Source organism: Sturnus vulgaris, chromosome 22, assembly GCF_052056855.1.
Source record: "Sturnus vulgaris isolate bStuVul1 chromosome 22, bStuVul1.hap1, whole genome shotgun sequence".
NCBI classification, from domain to species: domain Eukaryota; kingdom Metazoa; phylum Chordata; class Aves; order Passeriformes; family Sturnidae; genus Sturnus; species Sturnus vulgaris.
In genome coordinates, this window is record NC_142264.1 from 1757809 (window position 1) to 1776533 (window position 18725).

Genomic DNA, 18725 nt, shown 5'->3' on the forward strand with positions numbered 1-18725 from the left:
GTGAAAGGAGCCATTAGTATGGGAGACAAGAGGCTTCTGGAGTTATTCAGCACTGTGCAAAGTTTCTCATTTCTGCCCCTCAAATGTTTCTTCCTCCTCAGTGTTGCCATATGGACAAACACTGCATTCTATAGAACACTCTGAGTAGAACTGAAGTAACATATTGCTTGTTATGCACAGATTTTAGGGTTTGACATTCTCCTGTTGAAAAACTTGAAGCCTGTGTTATTGGAAGTAAATGCAAACCCCAGCATGAGAATAGAACACGAGCAAGAGGTAAGAGTTGTCAATGTGGTATTGGAATGAAATTGCTTAGGTTGGCTTTTCTGGGCTTTTTTCTTTGTTTGAAGGATGAAAGCTGTCTGCTAATATGAAACCTCCAAGGTTATCTATAATTTTCTGCTTTGAAATCATTGCTAATCTTATACATAGGAAATATGACTTATTGGAATTGTGAAAGCTCTCCATCATCTCTGTCATAAATGCATTTATTCATAATCTCCTGCAGTTGTTAATTGTGTTTAGGGGATTGTTAATAATCTTTTTCGTGTTTATGTACATAATATAAATGATAACATCGGCAACAATCTTTTTTTTAATATTTCAGTTTACTAGAGAAATTTGTTTTAACATCATATTGAAAATGCAAAGGTATTTGTGCATCCTTGAAGAAATATTTTGTAATCCATCATCGTGTATTTAAAATATAGATGAAGTGCATGAAGTTTGAGCAAATGTGGAATAAATCACCCTTAGTTCTGTAGTGAATAATTGTATCCCTCTGTGATGTAAAGCTTTCTCCTGGAGTATTTGAAAATGTCCCAAGCCCTGTTGATGAAGAAGTGAAAGTTGCTGTCATCAGAGACACTCTGAGGCTGGTGGACCCTCAGAAAAAGAAGAGGAAAGACACTCAGTAAGTGTGTTGATTTACCTTGGTTTTGCATTAATGCCCTGCAATAAATAGAAAAATGAGAATTTTTTTTCCTGAGAAGGCCCACAAGCTGATAGTAAATCAGTATATGCCAGTTTCCTTGGAATATCTTACTCTTAACTGGTGCAAACAGTTTAGTAACTCAGATTTATTTATTTGTGCTTCTTTTGAGGCCTCTTTTTTTATTCAAAACATTCATGAGACATAAATTTGTGTATTAATTTGCTTGAAAGTCACAAATTACTCTGAATGAATTGCCCCATTGGAGCTGAAAAGTATGAATATTGTATTTAAAAATTGATTCCTTAATCTGTGACAATAAACAGAGTTAAATCTATGATCTAGAAATGAGAAGAGCTGCCTGCAGCAGCTTGCACAGGATTGCCTGTGGTGGGATCAGGCTGAGAGAAATCATATCTTCTTTTTTGATGAAAGACTTCATTTTAAGCAGTTCCTTGAAGACATGAAAGGGTGATTTTTTTTCCTTTTTTATTTTTTCCCTAGAAATTCTTGCTCATAGATCTGCCTCCATGCTAAAGTATCCATTTTGCTCTTCTCTTGCCACTTAGTGGTAACCTGAAATGCTGTTCACATTCTATAATGATTTCAAGTGCAAATTTGCTGTCCTTTTGTAGACAGAGGCCCATGAACAAGACGTGACTGATAATACTAACAAGTTCTGATTATTGCAATATTATTATGAGATCAAACTCTTCCTTCAAAGGCAGTGCCACACAGAGAAGTTGCTGTGGTCAGTGTACAGAACGTTTTGCAAAGCAATTTATACTCTGTGTTGCCTGTACTTAACCTCTACCCTTACAGATGACTTCAGTGCATGGAGCTGAAAAAGATAATTTTTTAACCTGTAATTATGTAACTAGTCATGGTGGTTTTTTCTGCTGAAGTTATGTCAGGCATTCATTAACTTCATATTAGATATGGAAAAAAGGCAAATGATAATTACAAATAAATTGCTACAGGACGCCAGTGTATGGGGAAGGCTCATTCAGCTGAGGATTCTTCTCTGATACACTTTGAGTGCTAAATAATTTCTAACAGGATTAGTTGGTGATGAGATAAACCACTGGATTTTCTCAGCAAGAATTCATCAGTGGTGCAGCTTTTCTTCCAGGGTAATGTGGTTAACAGAGCATCTTGGAGATGAATATTTGTGTCTGCACCACAAGTCAGCCTGCACAGGGACCTGCTGGTGGAGATGTGCAGGAACTCGTGTGACTTCTGCCCATCCTTCCCCTGACACTGTCCCCTTCTGCTTCCAAGTGCTTTTTATTGAGCTGGGGACAGTGTGTGCAACTTCTTGAGCAAAACTTGGCCTGTTGATAGAAAAAAAAAAAATCTGAAAGGATTGCTGTTCTGACAGCTAACCAGCAGCAAGCCTCATAGACTCAACTTTTGATGCTAATTAAGCAACGGGCATTAATCTCAGTAAGGTTTTAGCAATATATATATTATATAGAGTTTGAACACACAGGGGAAATACTGAGAAGTCTGAGCTGCATCTCAGGTAAATATTCTGCTGTGGAAAATTTGATTTCCTTCTAATTATCTCCCAGATTAAAATAAATGAGGCATCTAAATGAAAGTGAGTTTTAGAAGTCATCTTGAAGTACTTCATTATCAGGAAGGATTAATAGCTCAGAATTTTTTTAAGTTTAATTTTCCCTCATCTTCATGGTGTTTTGATATTTTTTGCCTCCTTCCTATCATGCCATGTATAATACTGAAAAAAAGTTAAACTGAGTAAGATCAGTTTATCATTCCATACATATCTCTTAATTTTTCCAACACAACTCCAGTCTTTACATGCAGGGATTGCTAGTAATTATCTCGGCACTGCCAGCAATTAGTGACTGAAAATCTGCAGTGATACATGTTCAAATCAATGTATTTAAATATACATGGTGGCTCTTCTTCCACAGCAGAAATGATCTTTTCCTAGTTTTAAGTCACTTCATGTGGAACTCAAGTTTTGTTCGTCATTAAGAAATTAAAACATTTAATAAAATATCATGGAAAGTACTGATCCTTGCTGTGTTTGTGTGGCAGTGCTGTTCTCATGGATTTTAAGGCTTGAGTAGATGATGGCAAACATCCAGGCCATTGACATTCTGGAGTTAACCCAGTGATTTGTGTGACTGAAACTTGTCTGAAGCTTGTGTAGTAATTATTAGACTTGCTCTGGATTCACTCCTTACAACAGAGGTGCTGTTCACAGCCTGCTGAAGGTGAGAGAAGGCTTCAGCTAAAGGAAATTTGCACAATTAAATGAATGGTCTAATGACACCGAACAACATGTAAAGTAAATCAACATTACTTATGTAAACAGCAGTTTAATTAAGATAATCACTGATGCAAATCATTGTGTATGTTGTGCCTCCAACAGAAAATCCATTTCAAAAGGCTTTGCAAACTTCTATTTTTCTGTGCCTAATTTGGAATCTTGATAGTAGTAAAAAGGTTTTAGTTTCACTGTTTGTTTAATTATTAGCAATTTATTCTGCCTCAAATTGCATTAGATTGGAGGAGCAGAAAGGAGTCACAGTCTCATGTAAATGCTGTGTATTCTGCACTGGATGTCAGATGTTTGGAGGTATAAAGACAAGCTGGGAGGATCATTTGGAGCAGGACTGCTCAGCATGGTATAGGAAGAACATTTATATGATCTCAAAAATGCTAATGACCCGCTTTCCTGTCCTGTCAAAAATATTTATGCCCTAGTTATTAATGCTAATTAATCCAGCAATAAGGACTTCCTTGTATTTTGGTTGCTGTTGTTTACTCTGTGTCCTAGTGTGATCTCTTGCATTTCTATGCCTAGTTTCTTACATATTTCAAGACAGAAAAGAACCATTTTATTCTTTTGATAAAGAAATCATAGCATTATGGCATGCGTGTCATTAGAAATATGAGTTGCTCGTGGAATAAAATCTGCTTTTTCCTTGCTAGAGATGATGAAGGTGCAGCCCCCTAAGTAATACAATGACTTTTATTCAGCTCTGAAATAGCCACTGACAGAAGAAAGAATTGAAACACTTTGGAAATGAAATGTAATTTAATCTATGGCTGTTATAAAAACAATCAATTCCTTGTGCCCTCCAAACTGAATGCTTTTGCTTTATTACCTATCACGCCCTTGCTGTTTCATTGCTAGTTTATCTTTTCTTGGGTGCTATTCTCTGTACCTGCCACTGCAGTGCTTTTTTCCATTTGAAACCGGCCTTGAAATTTATTTGTGATGTTCTGATTATTTTTTTCCCCTTTTTTTTTTTTTTTTTTTTAAATACATCAGGTACAATTCTCTTCTCTGTGTCCTGTGGCTCTAGCAAATGTCAAATATGATTAACTAATTTCCTGAGCAGGAAGAACCCCAATGTGGTTGCTCTCAAATTTTTGCAAGATCAGCATGCAGACATTGGCTAATGTCACTCTGTTCTGAGAGCACCCTGTAAATATTAATGTCTGTCAGACTGACTTTTTTATTTTATTCTTTTGGTGTTAGGAAGAAATTCAGTCAAAACAAGGTTTTGTATAACTTGCTACACAAAAGCTCCTCCTCTTTTCTTGCACAGAACAAGATGGTTCATTTTGTCCACTGTGTTGATTACACAACTTTCACTCTTGAAATGATTCCTTTCCATGATAGAGGAAAAAGTGAATAGTTTCTAGGAGGAGAATGGGATCTGTATTTAATAAAAACATGAATAAATTTCTGGTCATTCTTTTGTATGTTCCAAAGACATTTTCCAAATCCTAATGCTGTTTTTAATTTCTTGATGTTGAGGAGCAATTTTGTACTTTCTTAAGGAAAGTCAGGAAATCACCTGTTCAGCTGTATTGCCTTTATTTTCCAGATATTTTTCTTCAGTTTCATAACCTCCCCTGATGTTAGAGTCATGTTTAATGGAAAAATGAAAATACAGTGTGCAGAGATGTCTCGAGAGTATGATTAGCCTAGATTTTGTTGATGATAAAGTCATTCTTGCCATTTATTACTGTGTTTATCTCACTATCAGCATTGTAAGGTTATGATTGTGTGACAGGGGTGGTTGAAGAGGGTCAGAAACTCAGTGCACAGACATGTGGGGAGGCTGGATGGGGAAATGCTGGTGCTGCAGCTATCACTGATCAGAAAATAATGACTGTTCTTCAGGCTGGCTGTAATGTATCTTAGTTTCCACTGCTGTGAGCAACTGTATTATGTTCCTCAGGGATTCATTACTCAGGGTTGTCAGTGCCTTTTGCATTATATGGAGTCAGTTTAGTGCCTATCAAAATAAGCATGTAATAAACCCAGCTATGGAAGTATCAATGTTTGGGTTTCTATGTGCTAATTGACTTTTTGGGCTGACTGCTGGAGCTTTTGGTTGATTCCCTTTCCCTGTGAGTCTGCTCAGGTTTACAGCTATTCAAATGCCTCTCTTCTTCACTGCAAGCCTTATTTCTGCCTGAGACTGTATAAACTCATATGTGTGGCTTTCTTGAGATTGATCTTTCTCCTCTGGTTCATTTTGGAGGCTGACACAATCCTTTTCTCCATCAGTCAGAATGACCCAGCGTTCATATCCAGGCTCATTCTGCCAAAGCCCTTTGGAAGCACAGTGAATTAGCCCCTTTCTCTTTCCTGGAGGGCTTTCTGCTTTAGTCCTTCATCAGGCAATCTGCCAGCTCCACTATCAATTCGTGTCTGTTACATTAGCCCAGGCAGCTTTTGATGAGTTAGACATGTGAGGGAGACTTTTAAATGTGATGTTTGTCAATGTTCCTTCAGTTCAGATTATTGAAATGTTAACTTGGTTTTTCTGTAGTTGAGACTATTTATTTCTGCTGCTATTTCTCATCCTGCTCAAGAAGAACTTGCCTCAATGACTCTCTTCAGTTTTGTGAAGCAGATATTGTGGTATCTTGATCTTTGCTCCCTGTTCTTGCTTTTCCAATTATTTATCTGCTACATCCTTAAGAATATTTAACCTTTCTCCTATTGATTAGGACAGGCCCTATTGGAAATTCTGTGAAGGACAGTGTGAGGTGTCCCTCCATGAAGGGAAGCATTTGGTAGTGCTTGACTGACAGAATAGTTCTACGTTGGTTTTAAGAGCCACTTCTGTTGTACTACAACAACAGAAAATACTGAGTGCAGACCATTGGCAAATAATTTGAATGTGCTGTGGCAGAAGTCCCAAAACAGAAAAGATAATTAAATCTGATGATAGATTTTTAAATTTCTAAGTGTCTATAATCTGAAATATAATCTGAAATGTTTGAATTGACTAAAAATGGGTAATAAAACCAAATCCCTTGCATAGATACAGATTAATTTATGGTTATTCCTATTTTAGCCTTCACCACTGCAAAAAGTGCTGTTCCTCACAGTCCAGTTTTGCAAGCAGGTCTGTGTTTGCTCACACGTATTCCAAGAACTCACATCTTGACTGGACAGGCTGTACTTTAACTTGCACAGAAAGAGTGAATTCAGTCTTATCCTGGATCTCTTGCAATGACCCCGTATTGAGGGACAGCTGGAAGTGCTTACAATGTACTGAGCAAGTGAGCTGATGACAGCCCCAGCTCATTTGGAAATTTTAATGGACAAGAACTGATCTGGGTTGCAGGATTTGAAAAGGTTTCATTTTCAGCACTGTGGAATTAATTGGCCCAAACCCGTGGTGTGCTTCAGCAGTAATTGGTGTGTGCAGTGCCCCTGGCTCTGGGGTGAGCCCAGCTCTGGGTCTGTGCTGTCAAATTGGGAATGGAGACTTCTTTGGCCAATTAGACTTGAATCACATTGTTTTGAGATGCAGCTAATCTAATTAGTTTTTTATTGACATCTCCTTTCTTTTTTCTCTCTCGTGAGCAGAGGAAGGAAGGAGATAAACTGAGGAATGTGACCTGTCACAAGTGTCTCCATAAAACCTGAACTTTCCAAACATTTGGATGTATCAAAACATGCTGCAGTAATTACATCTCTTAGATATTCACACCATATTACATTTTAAGTTGATCATTAAGAAGGGTTTTGGTTTTTGTTTTTACAATGATTCTTACATAAAAAGAAAGCCTTTGTGAAAAAATTCAGAGAAAAGGAAAAATACATCACTTTCCTCAAGTTTTTATAGTGCAGCCACAAGAGTTGCTGAAATCTGCAAGGTTTGCCCAAAAAGAAGGGAGGTGAGGAATAAAGGGGTGGCTGCTTCATCTCTTTTCCACTTGGCATCAAAATGAACATGGAGGCAGCAGGTCTAAATAAACCTTTGGGTTCAGTTATCTGATGAGAGGCTGTCAGTGAGTGTTGATGGTGGGAGAACCTGGTTTCAGGCAGGTTTAGATGCAGTTTGTGCCCCTCTGACTGGGGCCAGAGGAGCAGCAGCTGATGGCTCAGCTCTGCCTCCTTCCCAAACTGCCACGTGCATCTTGGAGCTCCTCTGCTCACACTGAATTCTAACACAGTAAGCTGCTTTGTGTTGCTTTGCTTTGTTTTTTAAACCATGAAGTCAGCAGGACTTCAAAGCATCCCTGGGAGCTGTGTTGCATGCAGATGTTTGCTGTATCCAGGCACTGCTGATGGGAAGTTTCAGCTGAAACCAGTGAAAATTCAGGTTAAATCTGGTCAGAAATGGATTGGATTTAAACAATAGCAATTCTGACTTTATTCATCAAGTACTGAAGTGTTTACTTAAGTGTTTGGTGGAGTCAGCCTTCTGCTGGAAGGGACCTTAAAGATCTTCTTGTTCCACCCCCTATAATTTCCCTTTAGTTTTCAATACAAGAAAGCTGTTGTAGTTTGAAGTTAAAACCACTTTTTTTCCCCCTCTCTTAAAGTTAAAGGCAACATCTGTGTGTGCCTTCCCTGTCCAGGGGGATTCACTGAATTTCTGTGTTCATACAGAGAAGGGCATTAATAGTTAGGTTTGAGTGCAAAGTGTTTTTTCCTGACACTTCAATATGTTAATCATTTGAGCTGAGTTTCTGCTATCAGCAAAATCATCTTCACCTTTAGGTAGCCTGGAACTTGCTAACATAATCTAGTTTTTGGGTGGTATTTTACTGCAGGAACAGTGATTCAGCTGCACTCTTGACTGTAGAGTTTTTTTCTGGGTTTTGTATATGCACAATTTCCATTACTAATCTGCAGTTAAATGCTTCTTGAATGAAATTTGATTTTCAGAATATTAGCTTAATTGCCTTGTCTAAAATGAAGGATATATGTGTATTTAATTTGACATTTTTTCCCTTTCACCTTCTTGAGTGTTTGTGCTGCACAGAAGCAACTCTGCCTTTAAATCAATTTTCCCAGTTGCTCTGTAATGTAAACTCCAATAACTTCTAATTTTCTGTAATCTCTCTTATACTGAATTGCTTCCCACCTGATAGTTTTCATAATATAAGTGTACAGGTATGTACTGCAACACAAATTGTAGTGACATAGTGTGTATTTATGTCTGGATGTACAGCAGGGCTATGTTTATTTAGTACAAAAATGTCTTTTTTCTTACCTGTCTCCTTGACATCTTTACAATTTCTGTATTATGTGTAACTAAAACTACAACCAACTGTGATAGTTTTGCATAAATTATCTGTGGGGAGCCTCAAATGATTTGTCTTGGCTTTCAGTTCCATCTTCCAGTTCCTCGTGTGACTCCTGAGCAGTGGCTTGTACTTTGTGTTCTCTCAGGAATGGCACAACCCATGAACAAATTGATTTCAAAAAATCAGATTTCATGCAGCCTGGAAGATGTTAGAACCAATCGATGAGCCAAGGGCAGGCTGAGGTGCATCACCTCCCTAAGGAAAGAAAGAAATCCCTCCTTGGAGTGGGGCCTGGGCCACATCACAGAATTGTAAATGGAATAAATGAATGTGTACACACAGATTACATCCCTGAACACCAGTGCAAAGATGCCTTGTAAGAATTCGAATTTAAAATCACATGGATATAAATGACAGCTATTTCTTGGGATGAAGTTGAAAATTTTATGTTTTTCTGGCAAGATGTTTACTTTTCAAGACTTTTTGTTGTTATAATTATGTGATAAATGCAAGCATTTATTTTTACTAATAGTTGGTTTTAAATAGACATGGAATGAGAAGTGAAGGAAAAATGGAGACTATTTCACAGATTTTTTTGCAGCAGATTTATTATTTTCATTAGCTTCAGGCCATCAGAAAGTTGCATGTCTCAGGCACTACACAAAATGAGTGAATATTGGATCATAAACATATTTGAGAACTGTTTGCTTTTTGCCCTGTTCATACCCAAATAATGGTGAGGGAGTGCAAAGCAGGCTTTTAAGGGACAGCAATATTAAGTGCTTGGATTTTGGTTTGACTTAAGCAGAGACATTGAGCAGAAAAATAACATTTTCCCTTTTACAGATATCCTTCAGGTGTCACTTCTGGAGGATCCTGGTTTTATTACATCAATCACAAGCAGCTTAAGGCTTCCAAAAACATAGTCACAGACAGATGTTGAGCCTGTCTGGGGATTAGAAATATCCTCTTCCATTAAGTATAAATTAACTTAATCACCAGGTATGAAAGATAAGCAGCATAAACATCATTCCCTGAAGCTTTCATTAAAATTAAAATTCTATTTAAAACTAGGCTCGTACTTTCTATGACTTGATCCCCCTTCAAAGAGATTATATCTGCTGTAAATTTTTACAGTGACAGAGTGACAGAAATTAATGTATTGGGGGCAGTGATGTTCTCTATAATTTAACTTCTGCTGCAAGTCATCTTTCAGCAAGAGAGATGATTGGCTTATTTTTAAGTAACAATTGGTCTCTAGTCTCTGAAACACTGAGAAAGCAATAAAACTCCCTAGCACCCAGTTGCCACAAAATGAAAGCATGAAGTCACATGATTTAATAGCAGTGTAATCATCAGGAGTGTTATTCTGAGTGTGAGAATTCACCTGCTTTAATAGGAGGATTAAGGCTGATCAAATGCAATTGCACTGCTGCATTCTGCTCCCTTGGAGGACAGGGTAAAGCTCCTTTTCTGTCCCAGCATAAGCACAACTGCTTTCTAAGAATAATTTCCACATGGGAAGAAATATCATGGTTTTTTGGGGTTTTTTTTCCTGTTCTACTGTAAGACACTTGGTGGTCTAATTTCAGTGTATTCCCAGGCTTTGCAGCTGGTTTGCCTGTGCACTATCCTGCATTATCATTTTTCACACACACTTTTCTAAAGAAACACAAGAAACTCTGGAGAAATAATGAGGCACATAAGTACCTTGAAAGTGTGAACACAAATAAATCTACTAGGAATAATAACAGCTACCTGCACAGAAAATAAAGTATTGGGGGCTATATTTAATGATCTTTGTTCTGTAATAATTTTTGCTACAGTGGAACAAAATCTTTGGCTGCAGAATTTGCATTTCTTATCCATTATTTCATTACAGTAATGCCATATTTTCTGCTGCACTCATAGTTGACAGGTAATAACATAAGCATTCACTGTTTGTGTTACATTGAGTAATAAATTTGTAGTGAATACAGAATGATACCACCATTATTCTTAAGAGGAGAAAGTTGGAAGTAAACAATCTCAATTAATAATTAGGAAATAGCTGGGTTTTTTCAGCACCTGAGACTCCTCAGATGCATTTCTCCTTTAATTATTTAAACTATGAATTAGGGAGGGCGATAGAAATCAAACTACAGCTCTAGACTTCTCTGCATATGAAATGAAAATGTCAGTAATGTTCTCATCCGTGGCTTTGTGTCCCTGGTGTGGAGCAGAGCAGGATCCACGCCAAGTTTCTACATCTTGGAAACACTCATTAACACTGTGTGAAGGCAGCAAACTTTCCAGTCTTCTGTTTCCTGCCAAAAGCTATTTAATCTTTAATGAGAAGTGTTTATTTTTATAATAAATCCATCAATCTGAAGAGGCAGTGAACCATCCTTCTCATAGAGGGGACTGATGGCTGTGGCAAACAAACAGCACTCCAGGGACAGAACGGAGAGCCCGGGATGCTGCGGGTGAGAGCTGCTCTGACGGCTGCTGACAGGCTGCAGGGGCTTGGGCTTCACTTTTCCGACTGCCTCATAAATTATTCTGGTTTTCTTAAGCAAATGGCAAAGCTGTGGAGTATATTTTACCCGTGGATTCACCTAAAACGTGTTTGCCAACTCGCCGAAACGAGCAGTGTGCTGCACGTCTTTCACCCTTCCACAGGGACACCATGGCAGGCCTGGAAACTGCAGGAGAAGTTTAAAATCTAAGTGAGGTGATTTACCCAAATTATTGCTTTAACTGAGATACAGGTTTGGGGTTTTTTTTCCCTCTCAAGAGAGAGATGGAAATTCTGCTTTCAGCGTTTTCTGCTTCCCAGAGACAGGACAGCTGCTGTGTTTTCAAAATGTATTTGGTGTGATCAGAACTTTGTTGTCTGCCAACACCGTGGTGATTATCAATCCTTATGTTTAATCTGATTGATTCTGCTCTTTGAAATATGGACTCTTTACTGGGGTTGCTTTGCCTGCCTCAAAGCATTCTCCAAAATGTTGGATAAACTCTATGTAACAGCCATAATTTTTCTAACATAATGTCAAAAATATCTTACTCTGTGAGTTTAACATTCTTCTAATACTTCTATTTTTGTGCAACTATATTATTATTTTGAAAGGTGGAAATTCTTGTGCTACTGATGTTTTTTTACTTTGCCAGAGGGTGAAGAGGGGATGAATATTCATTTTCTTTAAATGACACTCACGATTGGCCAGAACAAAACAAAAGCTGATTACTCACACAACATGCAGGCAAACCATGAAACTGCTTGCTATGACATCTCTGGAAGTCTGTGTTAATAAAAGTAATGGGATTAGTTCATAAAAGCAAATTCATGAATGGTTGATAATGCAGAGACACTGCTCTGGCTTGGCTTTAGTTTCCTAAATTATTTATTTCTGTGAATGAGCACACAAATGTATTTCCTTCCTACATGCTCCAGGTGCAAACACTTACCTGTTCTTTGGGAGGTCCATAGTCTGTGGTGATAAATGGGTGGATAGATAGATTTGTCATGCAGAATATTCTCTGCTTTTAACTATGTTAACATAGTCTTTGCTTGGAGAATAGAGGCTCAGCTGAGGGAATAATTATAGCTTCAGAATCCAGAACATAATATTTTCTTTTATTAGGTAAGCAGTTGTAAGCTGATACTGAAATTGCTTAATTTATACTTCTAGCAATGCCCTAAATGTAAAATACCTCAAGTAAGCATTCTTAGACATATTAATGTTGTGATTCTTACCCCATTTTACTCTGAATTTGACAGCTAAATTTTATATACAAGTGTAAAAAATGCTGCAAATTTTGAAGCCTTTAATTAGTAGTTGCAAATTTGTTTGTCCCTTAGCAACTTGTATTTGCATAAAGATTAAGGCTGGTCAGAAAGAAAGGAATAAAACATAGATGGAGGAAACATTAATAAATTAGTAATCATGTATAAAAGATAAGTAGTATTAGATGTCATTTCCATAAGCTTTATTAAAATTTAAATTTTTTTTAAAGCTGCACCACAGTTGATCATTTCTAAAGAGTGATCTGTCATAAGCTGCAGAATTAGAGAAACTAATGTATTGAGGTCAGACATTAGTATGTAAATGAAGCTTTGCTTTTTTTCTGTGTAGCAACAGAAGCATTACCTTATATTTGACCTTTCATTCATTTGCCTGACTCAGCTGTGTCAGTCAAAACAATTAATTCTAATGAGCAGCTTTAAAGAGTGGGGTTCAGCTTTCTTCTCCTCCCCTGGCCTGTTGGGAATCCCGTGGGACAGGAGCTAAGGGAGGGAACGTGGGCAGGGTTCTGTGCAGGTGTGGAGCTCCCCTCCCTTCCCCACAGCCCCTCAGTGGGTCCAGGGGGGTTTGCAGGGCCAGGCCCTGGCACAGGGTGCCCAGAGCAGCTGTGCCTGCCCCTGGATCCCTGGCAGTGTCCCTGGACAGGGCTGGGAGCAGCCTGGGACAGTGGGAGATGTCCCTGCCCATGCATGGACCTGGTGGGCTTTGAGGTCCCTTCCAACCCAAACCATTCCATGATTCTGTGACAGGTGAGATTACAAAAATGAGGACTTTTGTATTTTCCAGTTGACTGCTGAGCTAAAGGTAGACAGGGAGATGAAAATCCCCCTCCCATTTTCACTGTTGCTGGATTTGGAGCTGTAGTTCTGCTCTTTATGGCTCTTCCTCCTGCACTCTTGACATCATCTCTCCTTCTCTCTGCTGTTTTTTTTTTTTTTCTCCACCTTTTTCTTTCTCTCTGCTCTGCTCTGAGGAAGCTGCTGATGCTGGTCTTTGGCTGGGTGACCCTTGGGGAGTTCAGCCCCTCAAGGTGTGGCACTGGCAGATGGCAGCCAAATGCCAGAGAACACGAAATGGGGCATTGCAGGGAGTGCAGTTTGTCTGAGTGCTGAGGCAAAAAACCTCACCCTTTCCCTGGAAAATACACAATCACTGTAAAATTCTGTATTTATAGGCACTGTACTTGGCTGTATGGACCTACCCAGGCAGTTTGTCTTAATTAGTCTTTTTGAGACCACACCGAGGTGGGGAATAATACAGAAAATAAACTTTTATTGAGGTCTGTGGTAGCAGTGGAGAATTGCACCCTGAATATCGTGTAAATCAGGGAAGGTGAGTGTGCAGAATAGGCAGGTCTGTGGATCAATTCATGGTGCAGACACAGGAAAGCACTTGTGCAGGTTTGCTTTGGAAAATCTGAGTTTTATTAGAAGTGCAAAATATATCTTTCACTGTAATTCAAATTGTATGGTCATATTAATTGGGCTCTAGTGTTTTAAAAAAGGAGAAGTAAGGAAATCTTGTGGGGGAGCTAAAGAATGAAAACAAATCATTAAACTTTATAAAAGTCCTAACCTGCAAAATCAAACTAAGAACTATATTTTCTTTTTTTTTCTTTTTTACCAAATGGAACTACAACATTTTTCAATAAAGACTAAATTAAGTTTTCTTGTTCTGATGTAAATATTTTACAGACTTTCCCAATGTATAAGTGGAAAGGAATGGGACATGCAGTAGCATGCAAAAAAACCTGCTGGTTTTAATTTTAAAATACTTTTCTATGAAGAAGTATGGATTTAAGAGCTCTCTCAGTAAAAGTTTGAAATGGGATGTTGCTTCTGAGTTTTATCCATGACCTCAAATACAGCTGTAGGCTTTTCTCTGTAGAATGGAGGGGAAGCAGGAAATTCTATGTGGTAGTTAAGAGCCTCTGCTTTATTGCATCCAAGAATATTTTGTCTTTGACCAATATACGATTTTTCTTTTATTACCCTAAACCAAATCAGAGCTATTTTAACAATTTGTGTCGATTCCCCCTCAGGCAGGGAGACAGAGTCTTGTGTGGCTCCCAGCAGTGAGGATGTGTCCAGAGCACTGCTTCTGGTTTGGGTGCTCTCTCCGTGACGTTTCTCATTGCTGTGGAGGGTGGAGGTTGATAAATGAAGGACTGCAAAAAAAAACCTCTTTTAAAGTACTGTGTCAGAAATGGCAGGGAGTGCTGCTCAGCAGGGAGGAGGTGTGGTTTGTGAAGGAGCTGCAGGTTTGCAGAGGGGGAGATGTTATTCCCAAGCCCTGTTTCAGGGGGTCGGGTGGATGGACGAGGCTCCAGCCTCGCTCCGAGAGTGCTGGGCCAGAACTCAGGGCTCTGAAGCTGATCCCTTTAATAATCCCTTTAGTGTTTGCTATCAAAAATGAAATATCCTCAACTTTACTTGTGCTTTTTAAAGTAAAGCTTTGTATTTTTTTTAACTAAAACCATTAATGATGAATGAATAATGTACAATCCAAAACACTGTTGAATTTAGAATGAGAAAGGGTTTGGGGCTTCCAGGCATCATTAAAATGAGAGTTGTGTTACAAACAGTACAACCTCCTCTCTTCTGAGTACAAGGTTTCACATTTGGTCAGGGTCTGGTTCAACTGGCTGAAGATTTGAATTTTTAAATTCATGAACAGACCTTTCAAAATTAAAAATAGAAGCCTCTGTGCTTGTTTCTTGGCTGTAGATACTCTTGCTCTTTTGGCAGGTATTCAACAGCAGTGACACCACCATCCCATCTTACATGAGAAAGAGCAAAACTAACTAACTAACTAACTTCAGGCTTTACTTAACTAATGACAAAAATAGTTGTCATTAGTTATCATAGTTATATTATTAGTTATCATAGTTACCAATAGTTGTCATTATTTTTCTACTTTGCTATCTGCAGCAAAGAGGAACATTATCGAAGCACTACCTAAGGCTGTTATTTATTTTTAAAGACTTGTTAGGCTTTTATAAAAACAGTGCTCACATTTATAATTATTCAACCTCAATGCATTTAAGTGTGGATACAAAAGAATATAATTATTTTAACATTTTGCAGGAATAGTCCTAGAAGGCCAGTGTCTTGGGGTGGCTTTGTGATGCTTGTATCCCCAGGTTGTCTGTTCTATTGGTGTTAGAGTTCTGCAGCTTTAAGACTGGTTCCAAGATTAAAGGAGGCAAAGAAGAGGAGGTGCAGAGTTTGTTATCAAAGACTGCACCCGCTCCCCCATCCTTCTCACAGACTGTGTTGTCTGCAGTGGACAGTGGGAGAGAGCTCTCTTTTGCTTTTTGGTTAGTTTTTCTAACCAATTGAAGCAAAGAAGTTCCCTGGACTGTGTTTTTTACTCCTTTTTCTTGAAATTGTTCAAACTTGCTCTGAACTGAAAACCCAGGGGAGCAGCAGGAGCTCACACCTGTGGCCCACGAGGCCTGGCCTGGGCTGCAGCATTTCCCAGCACTGCAGGGACTGAGAACAGACTGAGTAAAATGGGTTGCAACCCACAAAACAAACCTCTTCTGAACCTGTCATCTCTTCGGAGCAGCCAGAAGTTTTGCTGTATATTATTGTTAATTTTTTTGTGCTGTAAAGTATTTTGCCTGTTAAATAAACAGGGGTTTATATTTTTCCCCGAACCAGTCAGGCGAGAAACAGCTTGAATCTGTTTCCTGGAAAAAACCCCATTCAGAAGTTTCATCCCAAATTTGCCTTAAACCATGACGAATATTTATTGGTGCCCGGTGTGTGGGATGTGTCCCCCGTGGCAGGGGCTGGGTGGGCTGAGCTCTGAGCTCCTTCCCAAGCCAAGCCCCTGTTTGATTGTGTGCTGTAGGTGCCAGAGCTCGGAGCAGGCACCGGGGCCGAGCCAGGAGGTGCCGGACGCTGCCCCCAGCCCCGAGGCTGCTCTGCCCTCGCTGTGCCTCAAGCAGGTGTTCCCCAAGTACGCCAAGCAATTCAACTACCTGCGCCTCGTGGACAGGGTGGCCGCGCTCTTCATCCGCTTCCTCGGGGTCAAAGGGACCACCAAGCTGGGGCCAACGGGATTCCGCACCTTCATAAGGTAACAGCCGGCCCCTGCAGGCCTTGTGATGCCTCCCGGCCTGCAGCCACTGCTCTGTTCTGAAACAGATACGGTTTCATCACTCCGAGCTCCTGGAAAGCCCAGGAGTCTGTGTCTGGGAGGGAGCTGGGTCTTTGTTTGACAGCAGATCTGTGATACTTGGGCAGATAGAATTGGCCGTTTTCATCAACATGTCACGTTCCCAGTAGAGGGTGGAAATATCATTGTGAGGAAGTGACAGCTGGAATTGGGTCACTTGATGTGATTCTGTCAGCTGTGGGGGCAGTGCTGGCTGCTCCAGGCCGCTGGAAGGATTCCCAAATGCCAGCTCCTGATGCACCGTGCAGGGAGGATTTGCATGGTGAAATTGCACCTTGCAATGTCAAGGAACTCAATTTATTTTTTCCACATACTTTTTATTTAGGAGGGGTTTTTTTCATTGTTTTTTATGGCTATATCTGTTCTAGTCATGGTACAAATACCTCATTTTCTGTCTTTCATTGACTATGACAAAAGAAATGAGCAGCAGCAGATGTACTCTTAAAACACAGATTCTGTTTCTATGCAGATGCATTTAGCATTCAGGAATGAATATAAAACGACTTGGTTTATACAAATTACGATATATAGAAAATGTTTGAAGGCATCTGCTCTATCCACAGACCAGCACCGGATTGCATCCAGTTCTGTATTTTTTGTAGTTTAATCCAGCCTTATTTTGGCACTTGTCAGAGGAACACAGAATAAATGCCAACATTTCTTTTAAGAATATTCAGATAAATTGCCATATCTCAATGAAGTAGCATTTGAAGTTTCTTAAATTAAACTTTTTAGTACTGGCAGATATTTTTGTTTATTTTCTCCCAGAGCTTCTATAGCAGCTATAAGGCCCTTTTTTGAAGAGCTGTCACTGCTGTTCATTTCAGAAGGGAGGTCATGTTTTGTGTGTTGTATCACTTTTCAGGAATAAAATGGTACACGAGTGAGATTTCATGTGTGGGCAAGTGCTTGCAAAGATTGTCCACCCAAATTCTGGCTCATCAAAATCTGTTCTCCTTTAGTGTTTTCTTCATTCCAAAAAAGTAGCTAAAAGGAAACAGTGACTGTGTCTCTAGTCCCTGCTTGGATGCTGCCTGGGAATTTTTGGGCTATTGAGGTGAGGCCTTACTCTTATTTTAAGGGAGCTCTGTTGAGGTTACTAAAGAGTGAGATTGGCTTCAATTATCCAAGTTTGGAGTGAGTTTTTTTGGGGGATTTTTTGCTTCTTTTCTGGCGAGAAATTTTGGCCAGCTCTTTGGCACATGCAGTGGTGGCAGCCAGGCTGCCAGACATCTGGAAATCCTGGACACATGGATGTTCCCATCCATGATCAATACTGCACTGTGGACTCAGACCACACCAAGTCCCAGCTCCACATCCCCACGGCCCAGGCTGCATCCAGAGCTGCTTTCAGGGTTCAGTACCACCAGGGTAAATCCTGTCAGTGTTCAGGCATGGGGAAGCCAGGCTGTGCCTGAAAGCTTCCTCCAGCCCTTTCCAAACAGGATCAGTCAGACAAATAAAAGGGTATTTCTCTGTGCAAACTCTGCCTTGTGCAGATAGTCTGTGCAGATTTGTGGTGGGTTTTGCAGTGGACCAATTAATTCCATTCTCTTACAGCCTCAGAGTATTGGTAATACCCTGGGAGAAAGCTCTGTGTAACAGTCAGGTCATATTTTTAATTGAAATATTCTGGGTTTGAGCCTGTTCCATTCAGATAGGAGCACTTAATGAATGCTGGTTTGTTTGCTCTCTGCTGTGTGTGATTTATTAGACTGAGCACGTTACAGTAGGTCTGTACACATCACATGTGTAAACTTCTCTCCTGCAGGTTGTCCTTGCAGGATTTTTCCTAACTTGGGAGTTTGGATGTAATGAGAATCTCTTCTTTATTTTGTTTCTTTTTATCAGAAACTGCAAACTGAGTAACAGCAATTTTTCAATGGCTGCTGTAGATATCCTATATATTGATATCACAAGGAGGTGGAACAGCATGGGCATTGACCACAAGGAATCAGGTAACCCAGGTTTGTATTCAAAAACTATGAAATCTGACTTTTGGGCTTTTTTTTTCAATTTTAATTGCTCAGGTACACTTTAAACATTCGATAGAAATGGGAAAAAGCCATGTACACCTGAGACATGCACATACACAAGCAATTCTCCTGGTTAGTGCAGTGGGAGTTGCCCTTCAGGGTAGCATTACTTTAGGTACATGAGGGTCACCTCAGTTACACAGCTATATAAAATTTGAGTATTTGTATTTAGCTTTTCAAGGTGGGTATAAATTACTTATGTAGTTGGCTGGTAGAATTTCACCAGGAAAAATAACAGAC

At 39.4% G+C, this 18725-nt stretch overlaps 1 protein-coding gene across 2 annotated transcripts in view; it reads left to right on the forward strand.

Annotated features, from left to right (window-relative positions):
* The window catches only part of TTLL11 (tubulin tyrosine ligase like 11), a 34118-nt gene that overhangs the window by 13381 nt on the left and 2012 nt on the right, over positions 1-18725 (forward strand). The window contains exons 5-8 of one of the 2 annotated variants that reach the window (XM_014879980.2): positions 181-276; positions 795-913; positions 16123-16350; positions 18301-18416. In XM_014879980.2, coding sequence (XP_014735466.2) covers positions 181-276; positions 795-913; positions 16123-16350; positions 18301-18416 — 559 coding nt within the window. The remainder of the gene's footprint in view (positions 1-180; positions 277-794; positions 914-16122; positions 16351-18300; positions 18417-18725) is intronic. The other variant, XM_088177371.1, reaches the window with a different exon arrangement.